General features: G+C 37.0%; 2 protein-coding genes and 1 long non-coding RNA gene across 6 annotated transcripts; 1 reads left to right on the top strand and 2 right to left on the bottom strand.

Moving 5' to 3' along the window:
* Positions 1–1,967: 1,967 nt before the first annotated feature.
* On the bottom strand, positions 1,968–2,600 carry LOC147481642 (uncharacterized). The gene is made up of 3 exons (XR_015204130.1): positions 2,465–2,600; positions 2,291–2,392; positions 1,968–2,177 (listed from the first exon to the last, which is right to left on the bottom strand). It is a non-coding gene; the product is annotated as an uncharacterized LOC147481642 (long non-coding RNA).
* A 2,626-nt stretch (positions 2,601–5,226) lies between these two features.
* Positions 5,227–6,761, bottom strand: LOC147481641 (uncharacterized). Its single transcript, XM_086578991.1, is given in 2 exon segments — positions 5,227–5,921; positions 5,924–6,761. Coding segments are annotated over 2 exon segments (1,533 nt in total).
* Positions 6,762–15,807: 9,046 nt separating this feature from the next.
* Positions 15,808–25,590, top strand: LOC147481640 (glutathione S-transferase L3-like). Of its 4 annotated transcripts, none has more exons than XM_086581585.1 (10): positions 15,808–16,075; positions 16,152–16,223; positions 16,345–16,405; positions 17,041–17,127; positions 17,298–17,396; positions 17,873–17,975; positions 18,071–18,147; positions 24,319–24,426; positions 25,144–25,224; positions 25,334–25,590. In XM_086581585.1, exons 1-10 carry the CDS (start codon positions 15,855–15,857, stop codon positions 25,343–25,345), a joined length of 921 nt encoding a protein of 306 aa, XP_086437711.1. In that variant the 5' UTR covers positions 15,808–15,854; the 3' UTR covers positions 25,346–25,590. The 4 variants fall into 4 exon arrangements, with proteins under 4 accessions (XP_086437711.1, XP_086437710.1, XP_086437709.1 ...); XM_086581584.1 differs by having other exon boundaries at positions 16,149–16,223; XM_086581583.1 differs by having other exon boundaries at positions 15,822–16,075; positions 18,053–18,147.
* Positions 25,591–27,189: the final 1,599 nt, after the last annotated feature.

Genomic DNA, 27,189 nt, shown 5'->3' with positions numbered 1-27,189 from the left:
AATAGATCAGACCTTCAATCGCACAAACACAATCAATAAAACTATCTTTTTTTTGTTGATATAAAAACCCATAAAAGGAAGAAAATCGAGACAAAGGGGTCACTTGAATAATTTCTGGAAAAACTGTCTAGGGTATTCTTGATTTCTCATGAGTAATTACTTCCCACACTCTAAACCAAGTACCTTGACACCATAGGGCATACATTTAGCATAATATTTAGGGGCAACTCACACTAACAAAGACATACCTTATTTAAGGTTAGAAGCAGTCAGAGACCATACCACTAAGGATTGGATTCAAAATTGGTACCAACCAGGCTACCACTAGATAACTAGCCAGCAGATTCAAAACTTATGCAGATTTCTTTCACTAACAATGACAATATATTTGAAACCAAGAAAGCAATGATAGCTAATAAATAGATTACTAAAAAAAAGCTTATACTCAAGTAGCTAATTAAAACCAACAATGCATATAAGAAAGAGGTAACGTTTATGACACATTATACAAGTAAAGGTGTTGCAAGTATTATTTTTCCACAAGAGCTTATGTGCACATCATAGAAACACAAGTAACATTGAGTCTCCCACACACAAATATCATTCTTTTCTATAATAACAATTAATAGTGAAAATGAAAATGAAAAGAAGAAAAATAATATACAGAAAAGATGAAGGTGCTACACTTACATGGTTGGAAACCGAGCATTTATCCATGACCAAGTGAGTTTGAAGCCGCATGCATCTAAGAAATGATATTCAGAAAACGACAATATATGACTCAATAATTCATAAGCGAAACTATAGAGATACGAGAAATAATACTACCCAACTATAGAGATACGACAAAATCAAGTAATGCTAACGCAATCTATATACCAGTGAAACAAGAAGAGTGTAAGTGACAACCGTCTTAACTAAGCTAGGCACAGGCAGCTTTTACATTATTCGACAGGCTACAGAAACACCAACAAGAGAAACTAAACTAAGTTACAACATGTTAAGCAAAGACTAGTATACACCTTTAGTTCGAGAATCCCAACGTTCAATGGAAAAACAGTCCAAGGCTCCACCATCCTCCCTCCTCCTTTATCCGGGCTTGGGACCGGCAATGCAAACCAATTATATTAATTTGCACAGGCGGAGTTAAAAATGGGTTAGGGCTTTCTTCAACCTACTAAGCAAACAAGCATACATACACTGCAATCAAATTTAATAAATAGATATAGTACGAACATATTAAAGTTAATACTCATCCATACCAAAAAAAGACCATAAGTTTGTCAAGTCACTATGACATCCATATTAAACAAAAAACAAACAGCATTCAAAACATAAAGAAGCCAAACCATACTAAAAAATCCCAAGTTCAGAAAAGTTTGCATATCCCAAACAACTTATTAAGAAAAATGCATCCTTGACTCGAGCCAAATTAAAGGACCTCCAAAGACTAAAGCCATCCAAAAATCTAACTCCATCTTGGGGCCCATCGTAAACAAGAGCATCACCAACCAAGACTTCCTCTATGTAGACCTTTTTTTCACTGCGAGAACTTTTTTTCTGCCATTGCAATCTCCAATTTGTCTCTGTCATGACATACCCCCCCTTAGCAACCACTACACCATCCCTATCTAATAAGGATACATTTGGTGAAGAACCAAAGCGTCCCCGAAGGAGGATTCAAATTTGCAAACATATTCATCAAGTTTTGTTGAGTCGAAAGATGAAACGTGAATTGAACCGACTTCAGTTTCGTGTTAGGCCGCGGTTGTTGAGTAGTTGATGTTCCATTGTTTTAACAACCTTAAGTACATCCTGACACAATTTATAGTAACAATTGGTCATACATAATGAAATTGTATGCAAGAAAGCACAAGTGCAAACTGCAAACTCACCTTTAACACGCCTATGACATTAGATAAGGAAGATTTCATCTCATTCATTTCCCCTTCAACTCGAATGGATGAAGAGCTTGCTTGCTGCAATAATGCCTTGGCAATACCTGTACGTTGCAATTGCTTCTTAGACTTGTTGGAGCTGATTCCACGTGTTCTACTCCCTTTGTTAGGCCCAAAGACTTCAGACAACTCATCATTATCGAAGTCTACTTCCATTACACTGCCCTCACCACCCGCACTTGCTTCTTTTCTTCTTTTATTAGAAGCCTCCACTTGTTCCTATATGAGTAATACATGCATAAATTATGAGAATGGTATGCAAGTATGCAACATAGCCTATATACAATACCAACACACAAGTAAGTTCAAGCTTCAATGTTATTAGAACTTACATAATGGGTTTGAGCGCTCGCTAATATAGTTCCATCACGACGCTCATGTCCTTTTTTCCAACTATCTACCCGTCCATGTTTTCTACTAGGATCTTCTTTATCCTACAAAAATAATCCTTAATAGTTGTTAGCATAAGGTGATAAGAAAACGTTAGTACAAGAATAGACACCTACCATTTTATCCAATTTATGGGCATATGTGCCCCGCCCATTAGTATGTCGATATATGTTCTTTTTGGCATTCTCAGCATTCTTTGCGTTTCTAGCTCTCACTTCAGCGGTACTCTCATTTCTGACAAACGCAGCCCAATGATTTGGATCATTGCCATATGGGCATGCTGCAATAGCTTCTTCCACGCCCCCGCACTTACGCAAAAATCTTTCCAAAAGGCATACTTTGATGATCTGAACTTTTGGGAAAAGTCCTTTTCAACTTCTCGGCGTGCCGTTGCTTGGGGAACATTAGGCTCAAATTCTTCCTACATGAACAAAGTGATGTTTGTTCATTTCATATTAAGTAAATTTCCACACATAGGGCTGGACAACATGTAGATATAGGATTGGAAAAACATACTAATTATCAAGAATAATGGATGCTATCATTGAAATTAAAGTACATGTAAACCATACCATTAATTTGTTCCAGACATTATCCTTGAAGCTTCCATCTATTTTTCTCCAATCTTTGTAATGAATTGGAATACGAGCTCGAACATAAACTCCAACCTGGGTATTCCATTTGGCATGGTTAGGACCCACAGTGACGCCATCCTCATTGAACTCTATAGGTAACTTGGTAATCGTTGGTAAAGCTTCCGAAGGCTGAGATGTATGTGAGTCGGAAGTTAAATTATGAGATGGATGTGGGACTGAACTCGAAGGTTGGGAAGCAGTATGTTGTGATTGATTGACGATGACATTATTAAATAGCCTAATATGACAAAAAAAAAATTAGAACAAAGAGGTAAAACTAGGATACCACAAAAAAAAATGAAAAAGTTCAAAAGTATACATTTATAAAGACCACTCTTGATAATAAAAAAACATAACTCTCACCTAATTGCACAAACAAACTTCAAAATAGAAAAAGTAGAAAATGAGAAGTTTGCATGCAACTAAGAATCTTAAAAATATCTAAGAATCTTAAAATGTGATAATGCAACTATTACAATCGGGGTTAGACTTTGCATCAAAGGCTGCAAATTAGGTTGGTCCTCAAGAATAGATTGGAAGTCGGTTGGTGCATCTAGTTCATCAACTTCGACTTGTCAATCGCCTAGGTGAATTTATCACTACCCACCAATTAGGATTTCTCAAATCCTTTGAGTAAAATACTTGACTAGCCTCGAAGCAAGAATCGTCGGCTCATCAATATCTTGATCAACACTCTTTTAGCCTATTGAGATTAACCATCACCAAATTAGAATCGGGACAAAGTTTACAACCATTGGTCTTGTCCTCCACCTTCACCCAATTGCAGTAAAAGACAACATCTTTGGAAGGTCGATAGTCCAGCTCTATTATCTGTTCGATAACCCCATACCACTTAGTCGATGCATCAATGGGATTTTTGTCCTTCCTACTTGACGTAAATGTAGTGATTGCATTCATGCAAACACCACTGTCTTGTGTAGCAACTGTTTCATCATGCGACCTAGTAGAGAACACAAAACCATTAACACGATACTTTTTATACGTTTTAGCTTTGAACAATGGTCCTTGGACAAATCGCCATAAGTCACAATTTGTGTCTTTTTCAGCCAACAACTGTGAAGTGAAAAAAAAAAACGACAATTAGAAAGTTAAAAGTACAAATTGTAATATCTTAGTAAACTAAATACATGAATAGAAGAAAACAATACCTTGTCATATAACCACACAATGAACTCAGTTTGTATCTCCACTTCTGTCTTTGCTATCCCTTTTCTTTTGCCACGTGCACTTGCTTGCAAGGCACGATACTCACTGCAATTTGTTTATGCAGTTTGACATGACTATTTATTACGACTTTCTAGACTAGTAATTTCAAGTCAAATGTGTCAAAAAAAAAAGAAATCAAACCTATAATGTTCATCAAGCTTTTCGACGCCTAGTCGAAAAAGAACCCATCTACGGATTTGTATCCATTGTTCCTTGCCTAGGGTCCGCGGTTTTACCCTCAAGTATAGGCCCCTCATCACAATACTCTCCATCTTCATCTAGAAACACCTCACGAGTAGCTTTGTGATTTCCATCCCGTGAATTTGGCATGTACTCCATAGCATACCTAATGATTCAAAACAATATAGGACTCCTTAATAGAGCCTTCAACATAGCGTTTATTGCTCGGAATATTTTACACTCCTTCATTGCCCTATTAAAATAAACAAATCCAAAATTGTACTTAGTAGTTTTCGATGATAATTGCCATTAAATATGAAATAAAGGTAAAATTGTACATACCGTTCAAATGGATACATCCACCTAGGATACACGGGTCCACAAATCAGCCCTTCATCACCAAATGCACCAAAAGGTGGATCCGATATCAAAAAAGCGGTTGGAAAATACTTTTCCAAAGACACACAATGCCTCTGCTACCATGTATTTGACAACTTGGATTTCCTTTCGGATTAAGACTTTCGAACATAGGAGATTAAAGAATAAGCTAATCCGGTGAATAGCTCTCACGCCAAATCAATGTTTTTGGAAAAGCGTGTTGAAGCAAAACTGGAAGCAAGTAACACATAATCACGTGATAGTCGTGTGGATTTCATTGTAAGCAAACCCGGAGGACTCAAAGTGACAACATTTTTTAAATTCGACGAAAAACTTAAGGAAGCTTCAAGTTCTTCAAAATTGTGCAAAACTCAAGTTTCTCATCTTTATTCAAGACAAATGGGGCCATTGGTTTAACAGATCTCCCTGTGATTGGGTCTGTTTGCATCCACTAACCACTATGAATCCCCATTTTCTTCAAATCCTCTCGCTTTATCTTTGTCATCCTTTGTTTTCTCTTTCTTGTCAAGAATCTCATTTATTATGTGTTCTGCCACATTCTTCTCATCGTGCATCACATCAATAACATGTCGAATCTTATGTTTCGGCCAATATTCCATTTCAAAGAGAATATACCTCTTATACCATGCTTCAGTAACTTCATAATCTTCATCATCTCCAATAGCAACCACATCTACATCATCTACACTCCGTTTGGCACCTTTTAATACTTTACCAGGTACATAATGGACACGACTTAGCATTTTCTCAATTACTTCTCCCTTTAACCTTGGTGGAGGGGGGTTTAACTCTTTTGTCTTAATACCTAAGTACTTGCCCTGCCTAAATGGGTGATCAGATTTAAGAAACATCCGGTAATTTGTATAAATGATCTTCCTTGCATTCTCAAGATGCATAGACGGAGTTTCATCACCACAAATAGGACAAGCTTTGTAACCATGTGTTACACAGCCTGATAAGTTACCATACGCAGGTAAATCATGAATCCCCCACATCAACATAGCCCTCAAAGTAAAGTGCTCTCTTTTGTACATGTCATAAGCTGCCACCCCTTCTTTCCATAACTGTTGTAACTCATCAACTAGTGGTTGAAGAAATACATCAATGTTTTGACTTCGGTGCCTTCGCCCCGTATTAATAATGACATCATATGGAACTCATATTTCATGCACAAAGACGGAGGGAGATTATAAGGAACTATGTAAACATGCCAACAACTGTAACCAGTGGATTGAACTCCACGTGGATTGAATCCATCAGTTGCAATCCCAAGCCAAACATTACGCCCTTCCTTAGCAAAGTCTGGCCAATCATCTTTACATGTCTTCCACTGAAGTGAATCGATTGGGTGTCGCATATAATTCCAAGAAGGTGTCGCTCTATCGTGCCATGTCATTTCACGCGCTATCCATGCTATTGTGTACAACCTCTTGAGTCTTGGAATCAAAGGAAAATGTCTCAATACTTTTCTCGCCTCTTTTGTTTCTTTCTTCCCCGTTTTCCCCTCCTTCACTTTGTATCTAGGTGTTTCACATTGAGGACATACCGTTAAGTCAGCTTCAGTCTTCCAATATAACATACAGTTGTTTTCGCATGCATCTATACACTTGGCTTTCATTCCCAAATCTTTTAACATTGCCTTCATTACAGGATACTTTAAAGGCAACGTGTTTCCTTCCGGCAACCATTTTCTTAACATGGACAAGAGCGCGGTCACACTGTTTCCTGACCAATTATATTGCTTCTTCAAGTTTTGTAGGTCCACCACTTTGCCGAGAGTTGTTATAGGAGCCTCGCATGAAGGGTATAATTTTTCTTCCGCTTTTTGTTTATATTCATTATACCTTTTACCCAAATCTGGTTCAAGAACATATGGTGGTTCCAAATCTCCACCCTCACTTTCATCGCCTCCATTCAAATCACCTGCTAGCCCTTCATGTATGCCATAAGCAACGTCAACAAGATTCCCCATTCCGAGTCCTTGACCTCCTCATCGTTTTTTCTTACGCATCTCGGTCTACCATTCGATCCTTATATGGGTTCTCACCATGTAAAACCCATACACGGTATGTTGATTCTATACCATGCAAAATCAAATGTTTTCTCACTATATCAAACGGAAACCTTTTCCTATTTCGGCACTTATTACAAGGGCAAGGACACGTGGTCGATGTAGGGTCCTTGTCACTAGCAAATTGAATAAAATCCGACACCCCTTGCTTGTATACAATCCCAAATCTGTCAATTTCATTCATCCAATCCTTTGGAATTGGTTGAGACATACTGCAAAATAACTCCTTACACTACACCGTTTAGAATAAAATAAAATCTACCCAAAATAGTTTAGAGGCAAAAGGATGAAAGTGACTTTGAGCTTGCAATATGACATATACAAACACAACTATTTACTTAACTTCATTATACCAAATCAGGGAGTTCCTTTAATATGCAAGTCTAGTATAGGTAATAGCAGAGTATCATTTTTTTTTTTTTTTTAGAAATATCGGCAAAGTATCAAACCACTAAGGTAAGTATACTCAATATTTTAATCCAGTCACCATAACAAATTTGACAAGGAAACACTAAAGAAAAATACAAACACTCGAGTTCACTCATGACAATGACGACAAGATATTTGTCCAAATAATGACATATAAGAAAAGATCTCTCAAAGTCAGTTTTAACACCATCGATTAGTTTACTTACCACAATCATTTTACTTGAAAAAAAACCATAGGATAAAACAACGATAATAACATGTAAACAGATAATAACCACAAATATGCATTTCCACAAACAATCCAGAGACTCAAAAGAAGAGTTCAAACAGCATAGTATTCATATATTGAATAGTACTAATAGAGCATACCCATTACATGCTTGATTAAACCAACAAACTGAAACAGAGAACTAACAACTCCCAAAAACAATTGTTTTTTTATGCCTGATTGTTATGTAATTTGCGTTTTTCTTGGTTACAAAATTATTTCGCGTGAGTTTCTAATGGGCTTTGAATTTTATATTGTATGAACTCAAATATAAATATTTGTGTGGGTTTCTGCTATGAATTTTATATTTCGTGTGCTATGAATTTTATATAATATTTGCGTGGGTTTCCTATGAATTTTATATTGCCCAACTATGAATTTCCTACACTATGGGGGCATATGTGTGAACAATGTCTACTTGCAGCCCAAGTCCCCGTGTACTCATAGTTTAAATCCAAGTCCTCATTGCAAGAGATCAATTATCTATCACAAGTAAGGGAAGAAAAAGTAAAAGGGACAAACAAAGTAAAATAGTAAAGTGAAAAGATGGTCTTAAGTCTAAATACACTAAAGAACACCCACTTTGTAGAAATCTATTATATGGTCTTGCACTAGGTCATTGAATTTCAAGTACAAAACATCAAATCCTAGGCTCTCGATCAAAGTTTCTTCAAGAAAGGAAACGTACATATGGGTGTTGCAAGGACTTTGGAATATCTTTCTAGTTAAGCTAAGCAAGAACCATGAAAAGAGCAAGAAAAATAAACTATTGCAAACTGGGGAACTTATGGTCAGTATGGACTGTGATGGATGTGAGCTTAAAGTTAAGAAAACCCTCTCTTCACTGAAAGGTATCTCTACTACTTAACCCCTTAAAATGTATTTGCATATATAAAGCAAATAAGATATGATACATAATATGGTTGTACTCAAAACAACAAACCATATGATAGTGGGTATAGGTTAGAATATAATAGGTAGATTAAGCAAATAGTATACTAACACAGGCTATTGTATACTGGCCCGACATGTAAGGACTTCGGAAGCACGGGGGCGTGAATAGGACATATACTCACCATCGAAGCAGAATTTAGGATATCCTTGTGGCCTTGATAGGATGAGATTCGGCATATTCCCAATTCCCAGTCAAGTAAATAGGAAAGAATTCCCAATCTTTGTCTGAATGAGGGAGATTCAATACTTGCGTGGGTTTCCTACTATGAATTTTATATGAATTTTATCTCTCAACTCAAAAATTCATAGTTTCTAATATTTGCGTGGGTTTCCTATGTAACCTGCTATGAATTTTATCTCTCAACTCAAATATTTTGAACCTGCTTTTCTCCAGCTTTTCTTTTATTTTTTGGGCTCTCCTTAACTGGTTTGATGGTGTATCTACAAGGAAAACTAAAGGTCTCGTACACTAGGCTTCAGTATATTTTAGCATAACAAGTTCATTAATGCCTAAGGTGCTTGTTTGGCATGCTTCAACAGCACATACTTCTCAGTAGTGTGTGTCAGGTGTACATGGATGGATAACCAAGAAAACTTATTTGAAGAACACAAGATATCAAATAAAAATCAAAATTTTTTGTTGTATTTCAAAATAAATATCATACCTTTGAAGCAAACTAGCACCGAAATTACTTGCAGTTGTGGATTAAACACCTAGAGCAGTGTGAAAAAAAAACATAAAAGTGGAAATTAGTTAATGAAAATTAACAGACCCGTATAAGAAGAAGGAAAAGGAAGAGAAAACTACTTGATGTCGGTGGCGGCAGAAGTGTTTGTTTGGTTGAGAGAGAGGCGTTGGAAAAACAATAATAGGGGATGAAAAATATAAGAGAGAAGAGAGCGATTTTTTTCTCGCCCAAAATTCTAATTTTGGATTTTATTTAGTTTCTATTATCTTTTTTTTTTTTTTTTTTTTTTTTTGCTAATCTAGTTTCTATTATCTTAATAACCTTTACGGTTTCCTGTCAAAACAAAACTTTATAAATACGTTACAAATTAATTCTCAAATCCGGGAAAATTAACTAACACATTATTTGCAATTTTAACGCTAAATAAACGTTAGGAACTTAGTTATGCCTAAAAAGCGTTAGTAAACAAAAAAAGTGTGCGTTACTGATTTTCTGTTTTGGTGTAGTGGAGGTTATGGTGTGGACACTCTATAAGTAGATCGGTGAAACAATTCCAAGCCTCTAAAAATGATTTATGAGGATTTTGTCGAAAGAAATGAATCTTGAAAAGCATTTCATCGGTCTTCAGTGGTGGCCTGGGTAAAAATGTTCCATAAACAGTTGAACAAGTTTAGCCCACGAGTCCACAGAATTTAGCGCTTGGGCAGTTAACCAAGATGCCGCCTTATCGGTTAAAGTGAAGGGAAATACCCTTAGTTTAATTTGTTCAGTACCAACTGTAGGATGGTGGAATATAGTAAGGACTTGGTCAATCCTATGCATGTGGTGATAAGGCTTTTCATGGTCTAACCCATGAAAAACGGATAACAAATTAAATATATTTGGGGGGATTCGGAAATCCCCCACTGGGTCTGATAGAACAATGCAAGATTTAGGGCTATCGTTCAAGGCTTTGTAAAAGTCAGAGAGAGGTGACTCTCTTTCTTCAACCATTACTTCAGGTGGTGTGTGTTGTATATTAGTTAGAGGTGTAGTCAGTGGTATACTAAAAAGGCGTGTTTGTTGACGTTACCGGTTGATTATGTTAGGCGTTTTTCTTCGACCTGACCTTAATCTCATGCAAGGCTAAGCCAATCTTAATGAAACACAACAACACTCCAAACAATCCTGATATGGTAGTATTAACCTCTAACAGGAGATGCGAGGTGTGGAAGAAAAGAGTACCTGAATGCCTCCTTGCTTCGCTTATAAATAGCGTCTTGTTTACGCGTGCTCAGTGTGTATAACAAGTTAAAACACTGAAAACTATGAAGAAATGGAAATTTGAAACAAACCTATGGAAATCGGGCAGTTTCAGCAGAGGGCGCAGGTAGCTCTCATAATAGGTCTAAGTAGGGAGCATGTAGCGCTCCGGTTCGAGCTAGAGTTCCAGGCTCTTGGGCGCGGGTCGCGCTCCAATTTAGCCTTGGTAAGGTGCAGGTAGCACTCAGGGAAAACCTCGAGGTCCAGGCACTTCAGCGCGGGGGGCGCTCATGTTTGCCTTGGCAAGGCGCGGGTCGCACTCAGCCAAAGAGTGGAGTTCCAGGCGCTTGGGCGCAGGTCGCGCTCCAATTATGCCTACCCAGGGCGCGGATCGCGCTCCGTGTAATTTTTCGAGGAAAATTTTCAGTGCTGAAATAGACAACCACAATGAGAATCAAACAAGGGTGGGTGGGTTATGGGACTTTGGAAAATTAATAATTCTAAAGAAAACAATGCTAAAGGCAACTAAGATGGCAGCAGCGCCATTTGATAATCGTAAAATGATAGTTTTACTTATGAATAAAGCGATGCAACTCTAAATGCAAGTAAATATAAAAACTAAACTTGTACTTTGTACTAGATTTATCAAAGATTTCTACTCTCGATACTATTGAAGTAGAATTGGAATAGAAGATGCGTTCCACTCCTAGTTCGTTAGCATTCAAGTTTCCTATGACTATCAATCCTACCAAAGTCAATGAGAGAATTACGAATTATACTACAAAATGCTACGGAATACTAAGGTTTGAATCTAGAATAAGAATTAGGGGGGAATTGAATCCAACTTAAGAAACTAGCATAGATTGTTGTAATCTAATTCTTACGTTCTTACAGTAAGAAAGAACGTAAGAATTGGTCGTTCTAATCCCTAATTATACATGGCATCTCTACCAATTCATAACTAGCATGTGAGGACGTCCACCCATTCTCATAGTGAATCATCGACCTTCTAGAGTGGAATAGACTCTTACAATGACTCGCCGCTAACAAAATCAAGTTTTCATCAAGGTTTCATTCAAACCCCTCTAATGGAGGTTTAGCCTCGATTCATCAAACTATCATTTCCAAATGAAATTGAATAAGACATAATATAAAGATTCTAACTTTATTAAATTTAACTAAACAATAATTGAAATCTAAATTAACAACTAAGAAATCAGTAAATAACAAGAATCGAAATTAATCTAAACAATCATTAAGTAACAAGATCGAATTTAACAAGAACTAACTATTTTATTTATCTAATGAATGATATTCAATGATTCAAATAACTAATCTAAAACAAGGAATGAAACTAATTAATGGAATGGAAACTAATTAATTAAATCCAAAAACTAGATCTATAACTAAGCTTTTTAATGGCTACTTTCTAACCTAAGCTAATTGATTCTTTTGAGCTAAGTCTTGTGTGTGGAAATGGAGGAGACCAGATCCATATTTTCATGCATGGGCTGAGGGTCCATGTTTTGGGCCGGAAAATCGAGCCCAAAGCCCAATTTCTTCAGTCTATAGGCCCTTTTCAGCTAGCTTTGACTTCAACAAGCTTTTCGTCCACTTTTGCTCCTCTGATTGGGTCAAAGTTTGGACCATTAGAAAGCTCTTTCTGAGTCGGTCATTTTGACATAAGGTACGCCCAATTCTGAGGCTTGAGTCCAAAGATACAATCTTCGGAAGTTCTACTGACTTTTGTGTGTTGTTTCTGCCCGTCTTGGCCTTTAATCCCATAACTTCTTCGCAACCAACCCTTTGCTCCTTTATATCGCCAAAGTGGCACATTTCTGCACATAATTGACTTCAATGCCTAAAATATATAAAAGCACGTAATTAGTATTAACTCTTATTTATTACTCGCATAATTGGTCTAAAAGTATTATTGTTAAGGGGTTAAAACTATAGTTTTGGGCTCTTATCAAATACTACACAACTAGAAGAAAATTAAAGAATGGTAGAATGACATTCAATTACAATAAATAAACCATATTCTAGCATTATATTCAATTGCAATAAATAAAACCATAAACTAACGCAATAAATAAAAACCCTAATATATTACTTCCATCCCCTGGTCTGGGCAATGGAACTAATACTAAGCAAAACATAAGAACTAACATGATTGAAAAACATCATGAACCAAAAGAATCACCAAACCCCAAGTCTAGCTTCATATTTTCCCTTGAAGGAGATCAAAAATTTGTTTTCCATAGAAGTCGAAGAACAAGAAGAACATAAGACTAACGAGATTAATTTATTAAGATTATGCTAGTAAAAACCTAATATTTTATTATTAATCTCCATCTACCTCAAGTTTTGGAAACCAAGAAGAATGAATGAGGTGAATGAGATGTTTACAACTCACACTAAGGTGCTATTTATATAGGGGTTACAATGAGTTCTCGAAACATATAAAATATGGGCTTTTGGGTCCAATTTCCTATTCCATGGACTTTGACCAAGTCCCAACCGATATTGACTTTTCTTTTTCCTAAAATTAGGGTTTTGTTGTTTTTCGTGCGTCTAGGACATATTGACTACTTTATCGCAGGACACAAATCTTGTAAACTTAGTATCTTTTGAATCGTAAGTCCGTTTGAGTCGTGTGACCTATCAAAATGACCATTGCGAAGAGATCTAAGCTACAATATATGGCATTTCAATGTTTGACAGAGAAATTCTTGCTGAATTTCTAAACAATGTCTAGGCATCCAACATGGCTTCCAAATAGGTCCATCTGTGCGGGTTTTGATCCAATCAATGAGTCCAATGTCTTGGGCTACCAAATAAGCTTTAAAATAGGTTCAAGTGCATTTGTTTCATAAGTTTATAAATATTGGGCCTTCTCCATAATATTCCATGAGTTTCACATGATCCTTAATGCTCTAAATTGTTTTTTTCCCCTTTTTCTCCAATATTATACAAATCTCTCTTTTTTACCTGTAAAAACACAAAACATAACATATAAACATAATTAGTCCACTAAGTGGGACAAACAAAATACACTTTTTGAGCACTTATCAACCATCGCTAAATCTTTGATCGAGGTTTGTTTTCCCGTATCAAATTATTAATTTCGCTTCTCATTGATCAAATTCTATGCTCGATACCACTTATGTTAGTTGTAGATTCAAATTAAAGTAGTTTGAAAATAGAGAATAAGTTGAAAAAGTTGGAGAACTCTTTCTCTAGAAAATAGGTTCATTCATGTTCTTAATATTATCAAAGAACACACTTATAAAGGACACACTAACATTAATTAGTAGGACATAAATATTCAATAAAACATGGCATTAGTTTTAACACTAGTTTCAATTGATAACACATGCATTGTTCTCCACTAATAGCACATACCTTTTTCTCCACCTAAAAGATGACTTGCCCATCTATCTTATAGTTTTGAGACACATTTACTTGATTCTAATTTTGTACCCAACATCTCTAACCACGTTTGAAAGCGGCAGTAGACCATAGTACACAATACCACGATATTTCACAATATATATCGAGAAATAAAAAAAAGATATATAAATATCACGATATCCCGTGGGATATATTCCAATATAAATATCATCGCTATTTTAGATATATCACAATATTTCAATGATATGATGGATATGACAATATATCACTAAACATTTGAATTTATCATGATATATCCAAGAAATTTCAACGATATCAACTCTATTTTTCATTATTGGTGGCAATTTCTAAATGTCAATCTTTTTGCTAAGTGTGGACTTGAACCTTGTAAACTCAAATTGTACACTACCTTATCTACCACTAGTGCCAACAACTTGTTGTGATAACTATTGGCTCTCAAAATATTCATACAATTTGTGGAAATTAAGAAAATAGAGTTTTTAATAATAATTAAGTGCGCTGCTTGGTGGGATTGAACCTTAGCTTTTAGGTAAAATAGTATGCACACTAAAACTTGGAGAATGAACAACATTAATATACATAGACCAATCTATTAATTTATATCTATTGATGAATAAGCCAGTAACCCAATCCCTTTACTGGGTTGAGGTCCGGGCTAGGTCTACTAACATTGCTTGGTGGTGGTGGTGGTAGTGGTAGATATTGAGATTATAAAAAATAAATGGTGGTAATTATTGAGTTGATTTGAAAGAAAGTAGAGGAGAGTGAAACTTGAGTTGAAAAGAGAGTTGATGACCAAAATTCATTACAAACAGACGAATTCTCAAGGCTACAAAAGGATAAGTTCTCTTCTCTCAATATTCATCGCTTTCTCACTCCGAAAATTGTGGATTAACTCCTTGCTTTGTGGATATTCATATGTCGGTTTTTATAAGTTTTATTTGTTTGTTTTCACTTGATGTACTTCCTAAAATATTTGAACTTATATTTGGAACTTAAAACATGACTTTATAACTATATAGAACAATCATAAATATGTGCAAATAAGTTAGTTACCATTTTTGGACACTAGAGTACAGTAGCTCATATTAAAAATATTACAATATTACTATATTTAAAGAAAATATAGACAATTTGCCGTAAAAAAATACTCACGCATAGTCTTGTGTTGATATTTGTCGATATATCCACAATATTTGCAGTAAAAAATACTCACACACAGTCTGTCGATATTTATAGGCGTAGATTCCCTTTTTGCGCTGTCTTGATGATTGCTTTTACTCCCTCCATTATGAAATAATGATCTGTCATTAATGATGCTGCTGACTAGCTTGCAGCGGTTACGTTTTCTAGGTCGTTTGGACGACCTAATCTTATGTCGTATGCACGACCTGCTTATAGTCTGGACACGTGGTCTGTCACGAGTATTTGAGAATAGAGGGTACTAACAATCTACGTACTTAGCGTCCTTAGTCGAGCTAAACAACTAATTAAATGAAGCTCATAAGTTTATCATAGAAGAGTATAAGAGCATGTACTCTATATGGGGTTCTTGGTTAGGTTTTTTAATTTTTGTTGTTTGTTTTAGGGAGTTTATATTTTATCCAGGTTATGACTTGTGAATTGCTTCATTTTCATAATGCATTATGGGTATATTTATGTATTATAGATTGGTGAAAGTATTGGCCTAGTTCATGATAGATGATAGGAAAAAAAAGGAAAAACAAAATTTGAAAAAAATAATAATAATAAAAATGGGTTTCTTAATCAAGTTAGTGCAAATCTCTAGTCACGTGGGTTTAGTCAATAAAAGTAGGTGTAGATATTTGTGGATATTTGTCTCGATACATCCACAATATTTGCAGATGTCGCACTCCAATGTAAAATATCCCATAAAGCCATCCCACACAGGAGGTGGAACACTTGGCAGTTAACACTTGGTTGTTCTTTCTAGAAAAAAGAACCAAACCATCATCCATGGGTACATTCATTGTCAGCAACAAGTCGTCATTCCTTACGCTTTCTTCTTCTACTAATCCTACTCCCACTTATCAACACATAAAAGGAGTTCCAGCCTATAAATTCATAACAACCACCACAAGATTTTTATTACCTTCACTTTCCTCCTCCTCCAACTCCTCCTCCTCCTCATCATACATCAAGAACAAAACAACAGTAACTATGGCCACAGCAACTGGGTGAGAGCTTGTTTCTTCTTTGATATATGTGTGTTTATATGTTTTGACCAGTGAACTAACTAATGATTTGTAGTAGCTTTCCGGAAGTTCTTCCACCTATTCTTAATTCTACCTCAGACCAACCACCTCTTTTTGATGGAACCACAAGGTGTGCTTTTATATTTATATGACATTTCTGTTTCTTGTAAAAGTAATCATTGGAATTGTGTTTCTTTATGTACTTTCTGACTTGAAATGAATTGATTGGTTTTGTATTAAATTTGTTCAAGGTTGTATATATCTTTCATATGCCCCTACGCCCAAAGAGCCTGGATTACTAGAAATTGTAAGGTACCTATCGTTCCTCTCGTTTACTATTTACGATTTATTCACTTTTGATTTTGGAATTGCCCTTCAAACTTAAGTTAGATATAACCAAATTATTTAGTATAAAGAAAATTTACCCATAACATTGAAATGTTAATTAGATATGACCACCACAAAATTTTGCTATTTCTTCTCGAATTACTGTGTTATCTAAATTTAAGTAGGATTAGGGAAATCTTCCCTCTTGACTTTATTGGTTGTCATGATTGCAAACTTCAACAATGGATTTTCTACTGTGCTACTTGAAGAGAACTAATCCCTCTCTCGATAGAGTGTTAACCCTAGCCTACTTAACGATGGAAAGATGAGAGGTAGGGGCTCACGAAACTCCAATAAATTTTTGTTTGAAACTTGGATAGCTCCTTCTACTGAGTATTTTAGTGATATATGCTATTATTTATTGTTTGGAGGTGTATTCATATACCATGTTTAATGACATCTTATTTTACGATTAAAAAAAAAAAGGGTACAGTAAATAAGAGCTTAAACTTACGTATGTGAGTATCTTTCTTATATATGCTTTTGATTAATGTATCCTGTATTTCGTTTCTAAGTCAACTTGTGGACTTTGTTTTTCAAATCAATGTTTGGCGTACCAGGGATTGCAGGAGAAGATAAAGTTGGTTCCCATTGATCTACAAAATCGACCCGCTTGGTACAAGGAGAAGGTTTACCCACCAAATAAGGTAATGGTAGACTGTGTTGCTCTTATTTATCATTTGTGGACTTCAGCATTAAATTTGATTAAATTCTGTGATATAACGGAGTCTCCTTGTTTAAGAAAAGGGAAAACAGTAGAGCTGACAAGCCTTTTCCCCTTCCTTTCAATACTTATTGTTGAGTTGCTTTTTTTTAGGTGCCTTCATTGGAACACAATAATGAAATCAAAGGAGAGAGTCTTGATGTAATTAAGTATCTTGATCAGCACTTTGAAGGGCCTTCTCTCTATCCTGATGTAAGCAAAATATTCACTCTTTCTACGGCTTCTGCTTTAAAAGGGTGACGTTGAGGATTAATCTTCTTATTTACCCGCTCTCAACTATGGCCAAGTGGTTGGGTGAGGATATTTATAAGGCTACTACATTGGCATTTTTGAAAAAGAGGAATAATTGAATGTTTTTTTTGTGGTGGGAAAAAGAGAGGATTGTTTGATAACAAAGAAAGAGAATTGGATGTATTTTTATTCGTTTGGGCAGTAGGGGATCCCGCTTTATAGATTTTACTATAATACTCTGTTTTTAATTGGATTTTATGATTCTGTATATGTTGGATCCTTCTCTTGTTTTTAGGATCTCCTGCCACCTTACTTCTAGTGAGTATGCAGACCCAAATGATTTTTGGGGGGTCATGCGGGATGTGTTTGCACAATGGATTTTTTTACTGATCACACAAACAAATCTCGACTCTGAGGTTACTCTAAAACTTTGTTAGGATCCCTCCAAAAGAGAATTTGCTGAGGAATTACTATCCTACACAGAGACTTTCAATACAACTGTAACAACTTCATTTAAGGAAGATGCAGAGACTCAAGCTGGTAAGTTCAGCTACTCTGTAAGGGTGAGGACATTGGGAAGTATTGTTACTTAGAACATACAGTTATTGGATGATTAGTTGGCTACTCTGCATCAGGTGCTCCTTTTGATTACCTGGAAGGAGCTCTATCGAAATTTAACAATGGACCTTTCTTCCTTGGCCAATTCAGCCTGGTAAGTTGTCGATGTGATGATTTTTACTGTTTTTGTCGTTATTGTTTTTTAATTCGACTTGTTTAATTTAACCCCTTGTGATTATTATTCCCATGCTTGTCTTTGAAAAATTAGACTCAACTAGTTTAGTCATTTTCCAGACTTGTTAAATATCTTAAGATTGCGATATTACATGGCATGTTTTATGATTCATATTCCTTGGCTAACCAAGCAGTAAGGGTTTAAGTCGTGAATCAACATGAATGGCTACCATGTATTAAAAGCAAAGCCATAAGTCACTATGAAGGGCACCCCTTATGTTGGAAGTGAATAAACACATTAATTGGATACGGCAAAATTTAACTTGCCCCAACACAACATCGATTTGTCGTTCTACACTAGAAAAATGAATTAGCTGAAGCAGTGGTACTTTTGTCGAAGTATATGGCTACCTATAATTACAGAGTGGTCGTGAACCATCTTTGTATATCCGTGATTATTAGTTTCAACTTACGTGTGTTGGAGTTATCCCTCACATGAGGAGAAAAGGATTTATGCTTGCGTCGCAGAAGCTGGCCGATCCGCTTCGGAATAAACTTTAATCAATCTCGCGACCAGCGCCATTCGTTCCTTAATCGACCTCCAACTTTCAAATAGACCCGACTCGACTCGCCTTTGCCCTGCCGACCAGCGCTTCATGTCTATTTTCAGAAGAATTCTATTTTTTTGTGGACTGTGAGTTTGCAAAAAAGGTTGGGGTTTTTGGCAAAACCTAACACTCAAAAGAGACAAAAATACACAAGAACAAAAAGAGAAACCCAATCTTGAAAGCAATCAAGATTGAGAGATAACATTTACAGAGAGACAACCCTGTAAAAAGAGATGAGTGATCTAGTAAGGTGAGAGACTGTAAGGAATGATTGTAATCTTTCTTTCCACTTTATAAAAGGACTAGTTCTTGTAGAAGTAGGCACCATTGGCTGAACCACGGTATATTTTTGTGTTGTGGTTTGCTTTTACTGCTTTACATTATTATCTGTTATTAATAGTTATTTAGCGAGTTAAACATGCTAGTTTGGTTGTAGGGAATAATGAGAAGTTGTCTAGAGTTGAATTGTGTTCAAATACAAGTTATCTGTGTAGTGGGGAATCGATTCCAATCGGTGCTTAATTCCCCAACAAGTAGTATCAGAGCCAGGTTAGATTAGCCTAGGGGTTATCCAAATCTTGGTCGGAAGGTGTTTGACAAAACTCCTGAGAGAAGATTTGAGTTTAGATAACTTGTAGAAATGGATCATTCCATGAACACTCGCATGACGAGTTTAAATAAGAAGAACTACACCATTTAGAAAGCCAAGATGAAAGACTTGTTTTATTGCAAGGACTTAACACAACCCATTGAGAATGGAGAAGAAATGATCGAAAACGGTTGCTGCGGCCGAGTAGAGTAAGCTTGACAGAAAAGCAATTGGATATATTCGACAATGGATTGACGACAGTGTCTTTCACCATGTATCCCAAGAGACTACAACTTTTTTATTGTGGAAGAAACTCGAAGACTTTTATGAGAGAAAGTCGGGCGGAAACAAAGTGTTAGTCATTAAGAAGTTTGTCAACACGAAGTACCAAGAAAATTCTTCAATGTCTGAGCATTTTAACGAAGTACAGAATATCATCAATCAGATGCATTTGATGAAGATTAATTTGGGAGACGAAGTTGAGGCTTTGTCTCTATTAGGCTCTCTACCCGAAAGTTGGGAGACGTTAGCAGTCTCTCTACACGGAGCAGCCAAGGATGGAATTGTTACCATGGAGATGGCTACCGCGTCTTTGTTGAATGAGGAGACTAGAAGGAGTTCAAAATGTAGCTCTTCTCACTCAGAGATCCTTATCACAGAGAATTGGGGGAGAGATAGATACAAAAAACCATCTCGTTCTAGAGGTGATGACAAAAATAAATCTAGGAGTGAAGCTAGAACTCCTAAGGCAGAGAGGCAATGTTACTATTATGCCACCAAGAGCCATTTCAGATATAAGTCGTGAAACAAGAAGGGGATGAGAAGAATAACCGTGTAATGAAGACATGGTGCGAGGAGGAACGAAAACACAAAGCAGAGATACTTACCGCACTAGTCGGGACCTAGTGGGAATTGTGGTCGATTGTGGTGTGTCTTTGTTTTAATATCTCATGTCAGGATACAGAGTGGGTGATAGATACAGGAGCATCCTATCACGTCACACCGCATAGGGAATTCTTCACAACCTATAGCGGTGGTGAATATGGTGAAGTGAAGATGGGTAACAGTGGCGTCTCGAAAATTATAAATATTGGTGATGTTCATGTAGAAACCTATGCCGGCTACACCTTGACGCTCAAGGATGTGAGACATGTTCCTGACATTCGGCTAAGCCTAATTTCGGCTGGGAAGTTAGATGACGATGGTTTTGTAAACTCGTTTGGTAACGGGGTATGGAAGCTGAGCAGAAATTCCATTGTAGCAGCCAGAGAAAAGAAAACTTGCTCTCTTTACAAAACACAAGTTATTTTGTGTAAAGTAGAAGTGAATCAAGCAGAAGAAGAAGTTTTTTCTCGAATCAGTAAGACAAGAGATCGCGGTCATATGGGCCTAAAAAAGGATAGAAGTTCTTGCTAAGCAAAAGGCTTTGCCAGACATCAAAGGTACACATTTAAATATATGTACTCACTGTTTGGTAGGAAAGCAACACAGGGTGTTTCCAAAGATTTCCGTCTCACAGAAAGGATAATGTCCTTGAACTAGTACACACAGACTTATGTGGTCCTATAAAAGTGAAGTCCCACGGGAGAGCTTCATACTTCGTGACCTTCATTGATTATGCGTTAAGAAAGATATGGGCATATAGTCTGAAGACCAAGGATGAAGTATTTGGCGTGTTTGAGAAATTTCATAGCATGGTGGAAAAAGAGACAGAGAAGTTGTTGAAGTGTATTTGCTCGGATAATGGGGGTGAGTACATTGGGCCGTTTGAAGAGTATTGCCATAGTCATGGGATTCGTCATGAGCAGATTGTTCCCAAGACCGCAACAGAATGGAATAGCAGAGAGAATGAACAAGACCATTGTAGAGGATGAGATGCATGTTGTCTCACTCTAAGTTATTTAGAAGTTACTGGGTAGAAATAATGCGTACAGCCGTGCATGTGATCAACCTATCGCCATCAAAGTCTCTGAATAGTGATTATCCAGAGAGAGTATGGTCAAGCAAAGATGTTGATTATGGATACTTGAGGGTATTTGGGTGTAGGGTATTTGTGCACATTCCGAAGGATGAGAGATCCAAGTTTAATGACAAAGCCAAGCAGTGTATTTTTCTGGGCTATGGAGATGAAAAGTTTGGTTACAAACTCTATGATCCGATTAACAAGAAGGTAATCCGAAGTCGAGATGTTGTGTTCTTGGAAGACCAAACCATAGCAGACTTTTAGGAGGTGAGAAACTACAGGCTTTCACTAATGATCTTGTTGATTCAGAACCAGAAATTCCTACTGTGGAACGTGCAGAAGGTATTGAGAATGCAGAGAACCATGAGTTTGAAGTTCATGATGAGAATCCTATTACTCATGATAGAATAGAACCTATTGGTATAGGAGATGCAGATGAAGTGCATGAACCACCACCAGAGCAGCAGAAGTGCATCTTCCCGAGGCACCAGCCGATGGGGCAAGGAGGTCAAACAAAGAGACTAGCTTCAACCAGGTATCCACCACATATGTATGTTCTACTATCGGATGGTGGAGAACCTATGTACTATCAAAAGGCACTTGAAGAGCGTACGACAAAGAGTGGTTGAAGGTCATGCGTCATGCATGACGATCTGCAAAGAATCACACATGAGTTAGTTGAGAAACCGCAAGGACGAAAAATTCTCAAAAATAAGTGGATATACAAAGTCAAGCATGAGGAGAACAATCCTCACCTAAGACACAAAGCGCGCCTTGTTGTTAAGGGATTCGGTCAAAGGAAAAAGATTGACTTTGATGAGATTTTCTCTCCTGTAGTGAAGATGACTTCTATTCGAGTGGTATTGGGTATGACCGCAAGTATGAACTTAGAGATTGAGCAGCTAGATGTTAAGACAGTCTTTCTTCATGGAGACCTTGAAGAAGATGTCTACATGGACCAGCCAGAAGAGTTTGAGGTCAAAGGCAAGGAGCACCTAGTATGCAAGCTGATAAAGAGATTGTATGGATTGAAGCAAGCTCCAAGGCAGTGGTACATAAAGTTTGGTTCCTTTATGGCGAAGCAAGAATACAAGAAGTCTGTTTCCGATCATTGTGTGTTTCTTCAGAGATTTTCAGATGGGGATTTCATAGTGCTCTTGTTGTATGTGGATGATATGTTAATAATTGGCCCAAACATCAACAAGATATCCAAACTGAAGAAAGACTTGAGTAAGTCCTTTGAGATGAAGGATTTGGGTCAAGCAAAGCAGATACTTGGGATGTGGATCACTCGTGACAGAAAGGGTGGGAAGTTGTGGCTTTCTTAAAAAAGCTACATTGAGAAGGTGTTGAAGAAATTCAACATGGATCAAAAGCCGAAACCCGATCGGTTAATGCGCTTGGTGGCCCGGTTCACCAAAGATGTGTCCAAAGGGTGAGCATGAGCAGAGTCAGATGGAAAAGATTCTTTATGCATCCGCAGTGGGCAGCTTGATGTACAGCAATGGTATATACAAGACCGGATATTGCTTTCACCATTGGTGTTGTAAGCCGATTTCTGTCAAATCCGGGGAAGGAGCATTGGAAAGGTGTTAAGTGGATATTGAGATATCTCAAGGGCACTTCCAAATCGTGTTTGTGCTTTGGTGGAAGTAAGCCTTTACTTGAAGGCTATACACTGATGCAGACATAGCGGTGATGTTGACTTGATGAAGTCCACCTCCGGTTATCTGGTTACTTTTGCAAGAGGAGCAGTTTCTTGGCAATCAAAGTTGTAAAAGTGTGTTGCCCTCTCCACTACAGAAGCTGAGTATATTACTCACTGAGTGTTGCAAAGAGTTGTTATGGATGAAGAGGTTCTACGACGAATTAGGGCTAAAGTAGAAACAGTTTGTAGTTTTATGTGACAGTCAGAGCGCCATCCATTTGAGTAAGAATCCGAGTTTCTATTCTAGATCCAAGCACATACATGTGCGTTATCATTAGATTAGAGAAGTACTCGAAGACAAGTATTTGTGTATTGAGAAGATCCATACCGACAAGAATGAATCGGATATGATGACCAAAGTCTTACCAAAAGGTAAGTTTGATGTTTGTTGTGCTACCGCCGGAATGATAGCAGAGTCCTCCTGTTGAGTTGGAAATTGCATGTAGGTATCCCCCTTTACTGTTCGGGAGGGGGAGATTGTTAGAGTTATCCCTCACATGAGGAGAAAAGGATTTATGTTTGCGTGCATAAGCCCGGCGCGAATTGCGTTCGAGTAGGCTGCCAAGGCGCGTGACCAGCCATGCCATGCCTTGAATTCGACCTCCAAGATACTTTCAAGAGCGACCCGCGCTCGACTTGGCCTTGCCCAAGGCGCGACCCGTACTCATGTCTATTTTCAGAAGAATTCTATTTTTTTGTGGACCGCGAGTTTGCAAAAAAGGTTGAGGTTTTTGGCAAAACCTAACACTCAGAAGAGACACAAAAATATACAAGAACAAAGAGAGAAACCCAATCTTGAAAGCAATCAAGATTGAGATATAATCTTTACAAAGAAACAACCCTGTAAAGAGAGAAGAGTGATCTAGTAAGGTAGTAAGGTGAGAGACTACAAGGAGTGATTGTAATCTTCCTTCCCACTTTATAAAGGGACTAGTTCTTGTGGAAATAGGCACCATTGGCCGAACCACGGTATATCTTTGTGTTGTGGTTTGCTTTTACTGCTTTACATTATTATCTGTTGTTAATAGTTGTTTAGCGAGTTGGACATGTTAGTTTGGTTATAGGGAATATTGAGAAGTTGTCTGGAGTTGAATTGTGTTTAAATACAAATTATCTGTGTAGTGGGGAATCGATTGGTATCGGTGCATAATGCCCCAACAACGTGATGTTAACAAAAGCACTAAATTGCAATCAGTACTTATAGCGGAATGTGATTTGAAGTTAAATATGTTCTTTTATCCATTTTCATTGTTATGTTTATAAATATAAATGTTACATTGTAGGTGGATATAGCCTATGCTCCATTTATTGAAAGGTTTCAGCAGTTCTTATTCGATTTTAAGAAGTATGACATCACGGAAGGAAGACCAAAACTGGCAGCATGGATTGAGGTACAACACTAACTTTCTTTGATCATTTACTCAATATTGTGACCTTATAATTTTGTTGCCCTGGTGAATTGCTCCCTCCTATCTTTTTCTTGAAACTATTATTAATTTGTGTACTTTAATATAAGAATTGATCTGATTAGGCTAAGGTGAGTATGCCTGTAAATTTCTTGGATTTTCAGGTTATGAGATTTACCCATTAGTCTCAAATACCTGAAATTTATTTTTGACGGATTGGTTATATGGTTGTAGCGAAGTTATTAACTTGTCATACATAATAGCAAAGATTTAGGCTTCTCGTTAATGATTTTTTGGCTTTGCCTATGGCTTAGTGAGTAATTGGCTTTTTTTAAAACTGAATTTGTAAATTATTTTGTCCTATAAAGATGGCGCCAATTATTATTCCCAGGCTGATCACACTTGCTTTGGATACCTGTGTTAGAGTTCTAAGGGATATCTCCCAGAGTCCCAGACCCGGATTTTTCAAGAAGTTCCTATTATGTAAAAACCTTTTATGTTCTTATATATATTAGAGTGATATAAGGCCAAAACTAACTAAGGCCGTATCCTCTCTTTTTTCTCCAGATTTTCTGCTTCCTGATTTCCAGCAATAATATATTTTAACTACTTGATTGAATTGTGATTTCATTGGAATACTGGAATCCTTTGTTCATAACTGGGCAAGAGGTTGGTTTTGATCCTTACTCTGATGTTATGCAGGGGATAAACAAGCTAGAGGGTTACAAGCAAACCAAACGTGATCCCCAGGAACTTGCGGAAATATACAAGAAACGCTTTTTGGTACATATTCGCCCTTGATATTAATCTTGATTCTTGTAACATTTGATAATTGAAAGATACATGGTAACTGGTCTTCCTTTCAATTTTTTGATTATTTGTTGTTTTGCAGACACGGGTTTGAACAGTAGCAGTCATGAAAACGAGCTCTAGGCAATTGTCAAGCTAGGAAAATATGATTATAAATCTGTCGAAATAAAATCCAATTGCAATCGTCATGTATGGTCTAAACTTCGGTGAGCTTGTTTCTCATGTTGGAGTCTGTCAATCTAGCGTTTGAATCGGAATATGTAGTTCAAAGTTGTACGATGGGGCATGTACTTAAAATCACATCACTTTTCTATCATAAATAAACTTTTTGCACTGATATATGTACTAGAATTTGTCTGCTTCAGTTGGACAATGATAATCAATGGGCAAGCTCGGTTGAATTAAATAATAATGATTAGATGATTTAAGTCTTGAAGTGTAACCCTGGAAAATGCGGTTGGCTAGGGCTAGCTGTTCTTTTTCGAGTACTATTCAGGTGAGCGCAACCTGAATCCAACCTAAATAAGTGAACAGAGCATACAACCCAGAAAACTCCATGTTGCAATCCAAATAGAAGGCACTCCTTGTTCGTTACACTTTACCAGTCCAATACGTCATTAGTGTTTAAGTCATTACACATTTTGTCGCTCCCACCCAGTTGCACAAACTGTTATTTGACATACTTCCACAGGGCAAGTTTGTGCCTTCGGCGTTTCAATCTATTTCCATTGCTAATGCGTGTATCAAACATTTAGTGCATCCTTTAGCACATAGGTATAGCTAAGAGCAAGTCCAATGGGGGTGGTCCTATATGGGCTGCTAAAGGCCATATAGCACCCCAAACACCAAAAGACCAAGCCAATGGGGTTGCTAGAAGACTCCTAAATTTGGTTGGTGTGATATACCTGGACAAATTTGTGGCATTGTCTAGCAGTTGCCAAAATAAGTTGTCGGGAGACGAACGACACTTTCTGTCATCTGTTGGTAATTTGTATACAAACGGTAGAAATTGTACCATTTGTCACTGTTTTTAATATAATGGACGGATGACAGAAAGTCTGCCGTCTGTACCTTTCAGAAACTCAATGTGATTTCTTACTTAGTCAAATTCAACCAATTCTAGTTATTCATTCATTCACATGCATTTACTTGTCATCAAAGCCTCAACTATCAAATCCTCAACCATCACAGCCTCAACCAATTTTATTTATACCATTTCAATCACATCCATTCATTCCACTACCTTCATTTCTTGCTTCAATCACATCATCTATTCCACCAATTTCATTTCTGGTGTCAACTTTATAGACCACAAATTTCTATTTTTCTTCTTCACTCGCACCATCTTTTTCATTATACCATCAAAACTTCACCATTCTCAACACTGCAACCTTTCTTCTCACACCCAATGCCCTATTCTTCTCGCTATGTCAAATCAAGCTCCTCGTCTGAAGAAGTGAACATTGTTAATGACGACAACATGTTCTTGCCTATCTTCACCTTCTTGTAAGACATGCACGAAGCAGTTCGCGATCATCGAGGCTTGGTCATGGGTAGGAATTGAATTACATTTATTGTGATCAAATCGATGCTCACAATCAAATTATGAGGGATACTTCGTGCAAAATCCAAAGTATCAACTTCATGTATTCCGTAAGAGGTTTAGGATGCAACACCATCTCTTCCTCTGAATCTTGAAAGTCTTCACCGACCACGACAAGTACTTCACATATAAGGTTGATGGCATTGGAAAGTTATGCTTTATGGGTATGCAAAACGTGGTTGTTTGTAATGTTTGCTTGCATTTTTCTGATGACGTGACGACAATCTTTGAAGAAGAATATTTGAGAGCTCCAAACGAACAAGGCATTCAACGTCTACTTCAACAAGGTAAAGCTCATGGCTTCCCGAGTATGCTTGGAAGCTTGGATTGTATGC

Source organism: Coptis chinensis, chromosome 8 (assembly GCF_015680905.1).
Source record: "Coptis chinensis isolate HL-2020 chromosome 8, ASM1568090v1, whole genome shotgun sequence".
NCBI lineage: Eukaryota > Viridiplantae > Streptophyta > Magnoliopsida > Ranunculales > Ranunculaceae > Coptis > Coptis chinensis.
Note: the sequence above shows the minus strand (reverse complement) of the source record. Positions and strands in the feature narration are given on the sequence as shown.

Bases quoted from the DNA above. Each gene is read 5' to 3' on its own strand.
- LOC147481640 (XM_086581583.1), top strand. From the start codon at position 15,855: ATGGGTACATTCATTGTCAGCAACAAGTCGTCATTCCTTACGCTTTCT. The intron at 16,406-17,040 runs GTACCTATCGTT...TTGGCGTACCAG, and splicing joins GGATTACTAGAAATTGTAAG to GGATTGCAGGAGAAGATAAA. The intron at 24,427-25,143 runs GTACAACACTAA...GATGTTATGCAG, and splicing joins AACTGGCAGCATGGATTGAG to GGGATAAACAAGCTAGAGGG.